Source organism: Triticum urartu, chromosome 5 (genome assembly GCF_003073215.2).
Source record: "Triticum urartu cultivar G1812 chromosome 5, Tu2.1, whole genome shotgun sequence".
NCBI classification, from domain to species: Eukaryota; Viridiplantae; Streptophyta; class Magnoliopsida; order Poales; family Poaceae; genus Triticum; species Triticum urartu.
In genome coordinates this window covers 517186604-517194872 of record NC_053026.1, presented here as the reverse complement: position 1 = coordinate 517194872, position 8269 = coordinate 517186604, and the positions used below count along the sequence as shown (strand labels likewise).

The window sequence follows — 8269 nt, the reverse complement described above, 5'->3', positions numbered from 1 at the left end:
CAAAAAAAATATTGGGGAAAACCCGGAAAACCAGCCATGCAAGAACATTCAAGCTGCGAGCAGGATGTAAAGAGGTAATTGGCAAGTGAAAGAATCACAGCACGCCCTAAGCTAGGCTTATTATTTCATGTGCAAGTTACAGCCTGTTAGAGGAATCAGATTAAATAATGTACAGTCCACAAGCACTCTCTCCCTATGTTACATGTAATAGAACCCGGAAGTAAATAACCAGACAAAAAAAACTATTGGCTGCAGCCGATGAGTGGGAACTACAACTGAAAAGTTGTCATCCGGCTCAGTTCACTGATGCAGCAGGCATCCATCTGGATGTACTGGCGCTGGGTATTCTGACAAACAGGCGCTGATCTTCGCTCAGGCCCGTCCAAATGGACTGCAAACCATGTACACCTGCGCCACCTTAGTGTCCTCGCCCCCTCAGAGACGAAAAGAATCCCCCCAGGGATTTGTCCTTGTGCTTCCCGTCATGCTCATCTCCAACCTGCACCATCGCTTTGAATAAGAACGTAAGCCTCAATGCATTAAAGTAAGTCGGTGTGCAGTCTTGGTCACAAACCTCCTCTGCTATTTTCTTAAGAGCTTCTAATATCTCCGAGAAATCTGGCCTTTCAGCAGGGTCCTGCTGCCAGCACTTCTGAAGGAGCTCCGCAAGCTTTGCATGAGCATTTTTTGGTATTGTGGGCCGCAATCCCTGAGAAGCAAGATTGACATGTTAATAAGATTGTACTCCCTCCGTTCCTAAATATAAGTCCTCAATATGGACTACATATGACGCAAAATGAGTGAATCTACACTCTAAAATGTCTATATACATCTGTATGTGTCCGCACTGAAATTTCTAAAAAGACTTGCATTTAGAAACGGAGGGAGTATAAGGTAATTATATCTTTGCATTTATCTTTAAATTAGGAAGTACTCCCTCTTTAAAGAAATATAAGAGCGCTTAGATCACTACACTGATGTCCAAATATCATTCGTTTTGCTTGTGCGTCAGCGAACCATTCCTAAGAGTATGTTAACACTGATCATATCTTGAAATCCCATGATATCATGGGACAAAAGAAACTCAAACCAGGTTATGTTATCTGTGCGCAGTAGTCCAAAGCATATACGATCATTATTATGGTTGGTGGATATGATAAATTGAGTAAGAATCCATGTCTGAACATAGCAATAGTCCAAAACATATATGATCATTACCATGCTACTGTGTGGTGGACATGATAATTTGAGTAAGAATCCATGTCTAAACATAACAAGAACAAAGAAGACTGCGGTCATGGAGAAATGACAAGCAATTTTACCTTCTGAACCACACCTACAGCTGCTTGTAATGGTGTCAGGTACTCGTAAGGAATCTGCAAGCAATAGATGTATAAACAAAACTCATTTAAAACAATGCAGTTAACATAATGAACTAACAGTGGCAGAAGAGTGATGCAAGTACCTTCCCAGTGAGCAGTTCCCACAACAAAATTCCAAAACTAAAAACATCAGCCTTGTGGTCGTAGGGCTTGTGTTCTATAACCTATAACAGACAAAACTTTGTAAGGTGATATATCAATCAAAAATATTTCACTGATGACCTCTATTTCTTGAATTCACCGCCACTGCACTATTAAGATACAGAAATGGTAGTAGATGAATTTATTGTGAAGAAAGGATAAAGAGGTAACAATCAAAGGATGCAAGTCCGTAAAATATTCTCTCTAATGACAGCGGTTTGCACACTATCTCTACCAATAAATAATAATTTGCTGGCTAAAGATTAAATACAGGTTTTTGTTTTCGTTGTGGGGAATTAAATACAGGTTTAAGAATGAAACTTCCCCTTTCGTTTCAAAAATAGCAAAGAAACAAAATAATCTCCTTGCTTCTATCAAGCATATGGAGCAATACAATGTTGTCCACATGTCAAGCAATGCCATCGAAATGAACTCAGAGCAGTGCCTCGTCTCATTTGCGAGGCGATTCAGAATGTTTGGTTTGAGCTTTTCAGAATTGATAAGTGGTGAATCAATGTCCAAATGAAGGATCAGTCATACTAAAATTGAGATGCAAACATGATTACTTCTGCATTATGGTTAATCTAAAAAGATGAGGAATGATTTACATTTTAGCAAAATATCATGTGCTAGTTTGTTGATGTTTTTGCGGTGCTTACAGCAGCTTCTCAAGACATAAGACGCCAATATGCCAAATTCTGGAACTGAATCAACTAGAGAGAAGCAATGGGGAACTGGAGGCCAGGAGAGAGCGACCCTCAATCGCGTGGTACTGACGAAAAGAAAGCTTCAGGAGTTGGGAGATGAAGAACATGAGGAAAAATGCAACTGCTGCTACACTACAATACACTACCATCTGATGGGTGAATATCTGAGTAAGATTATGTCTAGCATCCTTGTGTAGGTCTGGTAGCAGTTTTTTTACTCCTTTTTAGAGGATAGCAGTTCTATTTTGGTCTCACAAGTGTTCATCCTTGGGGTGGTGCGATGGTGCCGTATTCCAAGGGTTGTAACTAAAACATTGATAGGTTGCTGTTGCACCAGAATGCTTTAGATCACAAGTTCACAACTGTTGAACTCTGTGGTTTCTTCTTTTTCAATGAAAAAAAGTTGATGGCCAGGTGTTTCCTACCCTGTCAATCTGTCAACCTGAACTCAGAGCTTGGGTATTCAGGCTCGCAACCTCTAATGGACGTATCTGCTCTTTACAGCTTAAATTTAGCATTGGTATTACATAACAACCAAGTTGTGGTAGCGGTAGTAATGATAGAGAAATCACCTCTGGGGCCATCCAACGGTATGTCCCAGTTTCTGCAGTCATTACTCCAGACTGAACTTTAACACGTGCAACACCAAAATCAGCAACCTTAACCATCTGTAGAAGGAAACAATCAGTTCGAACAATTAGCCAATTCTTCTTACTGAATCATGCACTAAACGAAACAACGGTTTGCAGTAACACATTCATCACATGTACTCCCAACCAGGAAGAAGGTTCAAGATACCCAGTGGCCAGCCACTCATCAATCACAAACAAGATTTGGCTAAGTAGACCAAAAATACAGCTAAACATTGTGTTATAGGAGAACCCCTCTTATTTTTGTGATAAAACATTTTTTGAGCTGGAGAAGTAAAGGCATGTCTAGGAGTTTGGGCTAAGATTTGTGGAACATCATTTCCAAGGATGCATGCATCATGAATAACTGAAAGTAGACAATACTTACCCCATTTTCATCCATAAGAAGATTGGCGGTTTTCAGATCCCGATGAATAATATTATTTTGGTGTAAGTAGCTCATGCCTTTTGACACATCCATTGCAACTCCAACTAAGGCAGGGAGCTTGAAGATACCTTTATGCTTATGAAGATAATCATACACACTCCCACCGGACATAAATTCTGGACGAGTGAAGAAAATGCAGGTTCAGTCATTGTTACTGTTACTGCCACAATAGGAAAATGGAAACTTGGAAGGGAAGGCCTTTGTTTAATCATACCTGTGACTATGCATAGCCTTGGGGGTTTAGTGCATGCACCAATAAATTGCACAACATTCTTGTGACGAACCTTCCTGAATTCCAATGTATACTTCATAAACTTAGAAGGTAAATGGAAAAACAGAGGAGCACTTCTGGAAGAAACTGATCGCTAAGGGTGATACTTTTAACATGTAGCTATAGTTACATAACTTGTACTGTGAGACATCAGTTAATAAGCAAGCAAAGAACTGAGAGAATAAGATGTTGACAGGTAAATGACAGCAAGGGTGGATCTTTATCATCTTAGCATCCTAAAAGTAAATATTTCAGCAGAGAAAACGTGACAACCGGAGCATCTGAGAGATTGAGACTAAGTGGCTGTTTGGTTTGAGCCCCAACTTGCCCCACCAAAATTTTGGCAAGTTGTTGGTGTTTGGATTGTGACCATCATATCCTCCAAAATTTTGGCAATGAGACTGTTGTTTTGTTTGGTTTGCGACCAACTGGCATGACGATTATGCTAGTCGAAAAATATTTAACTACATCTATTACAAAATTGAGAAGAAATACATTTCAATACTTCAATGTGTTTTTTTTCTGTAAAAACTTATATTTAATCAATGTTAACAGAAGTCACCAAAAGAATGACATGGCATGCTGCATGCACTTCGTTTTGCTATTGTTTGGATACTGAAGAATTACTGTATGCAATTGCTAATCACACACAGGACCGCATATCTTTGAATTAAAAGGTGCCGCTGATTGGTTACAGCCAAAAAAACGGCTTATCCTAACTTCATGCATGCGGCAGAGCCCACCATAACAACCAGGGTCCAGCGCCAAAATATTGGCACAGCTTTCTTGTGCCCTCGTGACGTTCACGCGTTGGCGAGAAATACATGGAGGCGCCGGGCAAGTCTGGTGAGCCAATTTTTTGGTGCAGATCCAAACAGCTACCAAATTGCATGGGCTAGCCAATTTTTTGGCAGGGTCAGCTTTGGTAGCAATCCAAACAGGCCCTAATATTTTTAAGAATGGTATTCATTGTGTAACAGAAGAAAATGACTAAGTGAGATGACATAAATACACAGAGGGGGGAAACACAGGTTTATGTGCAAAAGCCTTTTTTTTATAAAAGAAGGGCTTCTCCGTTCCGATTTTCATTAACAAAAACCTAAGCATCCAAACTAAACAAGCTACGACAGGAAGCAAACGCGAACAATCTACCATGCTCCTCTCTCTCAACTCCACCCCAAACCTCCACAGGGAGGCCTGTCAGAGCTAAGTGAAGAAGAAACACACCTACGTCCCCAGTTTATACTTTATTGCCATTTAGTTAGTCCCCAGTTTCACATGTGCAAAAGCCTTAAACCTATATTGGGAAAACAGAGTATATGATGTAACAAACCTCATAATATAAACTTCCTGGGCAAATTCACGCTGCATGTCCACATTTACCCTCTCAGGTTTGAGCACTTTAATAGCTACATCTTGACTACAATATGTACCCCGGTAACTGGTAAAAGAACGAGTCAGTTACGTGATTGCCTGAAAACTCCACATAAATTTTCATGATAGCCAGGAGTGAACACTCACAGATCACCATATGATCCAGATGCTACTTTATTCCCGAAATCGAGTAGTTTTATATCAATTTCCCATTCACTGGCACCATCTGTAGGTATAGCAACATGATCGGCTGTTGAGTTCTCCACGATCTGCATATTTTCAACTGGAGAAGACCATGAATGAGATGTAGACCATGCTTGTGTCTGCCCAATTCAAGCCAAAGCAAAATATGAGCACGAAGAAAACAAGCATGTGAAACTGGGGACTAACTAAATGGCAATAAAGTATATGCGTCTCTGTTTCACCTCCTCAATCTTGCTGATTTCTTTTTTTAATTCTTCTATCAAATCCTCCGTTTCCTAAATAAATGAACAGATCATTAAATGTTAAACAGCAACAAAACACAAAATCATAGGTCCAAAGACAAAATGAGGTACTGAAATACCTCAGCATGCCAACCAACAACGACAAACACATCGAGTGAGTAGCCATCATTTGTTGAAAATGCATGTGCTTCTTGAATGTTGAGACCAATTTCACCAAGCAGACATGTCAGCTGGGGGCATCAGAAAACATGGCATCACTAAACAAATAGATGAAACACACATATTCAGCGAACTGGTATTTATTCAGGTTAGATACCATGAATTATGTTGTTAAAAAATCTAGGGATATATAGATAGATATCCTAAATAAAATCCACAAATGTACATAGATCCCTGTTTACCTCACTGAGAAGCTTTGGTTTGTCAATGGTAGAGAAAGTGATTTCATGCATGGGTCTGTATGGCATACAAATACAATCAAATCAGTGTCCTCGGCAGAGGAAATAGCACTTGCAGAACAAGAAAATGCAATAATTATATACCTATAATATGTTAACTGTCAAGTGACATAGTGATTTAACAAGAATATTATTGTATGAGGATAAAATAGAGGCAAAGGTAACTAGCAAAGTCTTACCTGTAGAGAGATCGAACATTATCTGAGGTGCTATCCTGATCTTGGCCTTGCGACTTACTAGCTTCAAGCGCAAGGGCCTCAAGGTTTGTAGATGAACCAAAAGCAGGAGGAGGGTGGATGCTGAACATAACTTGTACATGTTAGAAATGAAGGAAAATTGAACCACTGGTAGAGGTAGTATTTTGCAATGCATGGCAATAAGAAAGATACAAGACATTTTCCAATCAGCAAAAATATTTAGTAGCAGATTGAAAAGCGCAGGTACCTTTGTTGCCTATTCAACAGCCTTGAAGCAACTTCCTCCCCTGCAGTGTGTGAATCAGCATCAGTCTGATTCCCATCAACAATTGGAGATACCTAATGAATCAAGACTCAAATAAGGACAATGAACAGCATAGAAGTTTTACATCTGACTGCAAGTTAGCAACTATTTTTGCAGTTAAAAGAAAAAAGAAATGCACAACTTGGAAATAAAATAATGCATCGGCGCTGCCAGCTAATAATGGGAGAGCTTAAACTTTCACTCAGTAAGTAAGTGGTTAAAATCAATCAAATTATGCTACGCTCAGAGGGGACGTTCAGGCTTTTTTTTATCTCATTTTAAAAATGCTTGAGGACCCCCACCCTACATCTACTCTTTGAACATCATATTCATAGTAGAGCAGATTTTTAACAGTTTGATACTCCATCAGTCAAGTAGTAAATACCAAAAATAATACTTCCTGACAGTGTTAGCATTTAGACGATTCAAAAGCCCTAACGTGGCAACTCTCAAATCTCAAATACAGTGGTGATGGGATACCCATAAGGCATCTTCTCAGTTGGTGCTGCTGACAGTATAAACAAGTGATGTATCCGGAAGTGGTAATACCAAGTGCCAATGAGCCAATTCCTTGGTAGAGAATACCAATCCAGTTTAAGAGAATACTAATAAAATGTCCCCATTCTTTCCGGACGGTGAAAGACGTGTTACCACCGAGAATGAGTGTCATTGACTAGGCTTCAGTGGTGATGGGATGGAATGATTATAAAAAAGGAAATCTGAAGGGCAGAAAACTGAACCCCCAGCCCACCGAGGCCAGCCAACCAGGGACGATGAGCACATAAGTCAGACCATATAATACAACTCGGGACAATCGAATTTCAAGTCATGTACAGCGGTCGATCACATCAGTGGCGCTCCGAATCGCATTCCTAAACCAGCACGAGCACGGGGGGGGAAGAAGCCCGTCGTGATGAGGAACGAACGGCTCACCTGCACGGCCCGCACGGCGAAGGCCGGGCGCTGCGCCGGATCCCTGGCCAGCTCGAGGAGGCGCTTGTGCGTGAGCACGTCCTCCGCCCTCTCCACGTTCACATCCATCGCGTAGCTGCAACCCAGGCCGAAACGCCAAATCGAGAATCGTCAGTACCGCCGCGTCGCAGCCGTCAGTGGGAGGGACCGGGAGGAGGAGGGGGCGGGGGCGTTACCGCGCGGGGAGGCGGTTGAAGTGGCTCCAGAGGTCGTCGTCGAAGCCGGGGGCGCGCTCCTCGGCGGCGTGGAGGCGCGCCAGCACCTCGGTGTAGACCTCCAGCTTGTGGTGGTGCTGCTGCTGCTGCTTCCTGGACTGCGCCCCCGCCCCCGCCCCCGACCCCGCGGCGCCCGGCGGGGACGAGGACCCTCCGCCCCCGCCCCCGCGTCCGCGTCCGCCGCCGCCCGCCGCGGCGGCGTGGCTGCCGCAGCTCTCGGCCACCTCCTCCACCGCCATTACCGCCGGGCCCGATCTCGGTCAGTCGCTCGCGGATTGAGGGAGGGAGGGGAGGCAAATCGCGCGCGATCGATCCCTCGGGCGAGGGAGGGTGGGGAGAAAAGGGGGAGGAAAATGGAAAGAGGGAGAGGGATTTCGAGAGAGAGAGAGGGAGAAGTTTGTGGATGCTGGTGGCCACAGTGGTTTTATATACGTGCCCGCCCGCCCGCGAGTTTATCTGCCGCCCCGCGAGTGTGCGGAACCCCTTTTATTTTCTTTATATTTAATACTCCCTCAGTAAACTAATATAAGAGCGTTTAGAATACTAAAATCCCTCTGTAAACTAATATAAAAGCGTTTGGATCATTATTTTAGTATTCTAAACGCTTTTATATTAGTTTACGGAGGAAGTATTATTTATGAAAAGGAAAAACGAAATGGAGTCAAATTCATCTGCTCGGTCGCAAATAAAACGGGGGCTGTGGCCAACTCGGCTTTGGTCTGGGG

The 8269-nt window shown here is 42.6% G+C and overlaps 1 protein-coding gene across 1 annotated transcript; it reads right to left on the bottom strand.

The window, feature by feature from the left end:
* Nucleotides 1-86: 86 nt before the first annotated feature.
* On the bottom strand, nucleotides 87-7930 carry LOC125510268 (serine/threonine-protein kinase STY46-like). Its single transcript, XM_048675402.1, has 16 exons — nucleotides 7506-7930; nucleotides 7291-7405; nucleotides 6301-6392; nucleotides 6036-6155; nucleotides 5800-5854; nucleotides 5518-5628; nucleotides 5378-5431; nucleotides 5100-5275; nucleotides 4912-5019; nucleotides 3522-3595; nucleotides 3248-3423; nucleotides 2803-2898; nucleotides 1466-1546; nucleotides 1323-1376; nucleotides 575-709; nucleotides 87-499 (listed from the first exon to the last, which is right to left on the bottom strand). The coding sequence occupies exons 1-16, from the start codon at nucleotides 7781-7783 to the stop codon at nucleotides 419-421; spliced, it is 1806 nt and encodes a 601-aa protein (XP_048531359.1). The 5' UTR covers nucleotides 7784-7930; the 3' UTR covers nucleotides 87-418.
* Nucleotides 7931-8269: the final 339 nt, after the last annotated feature.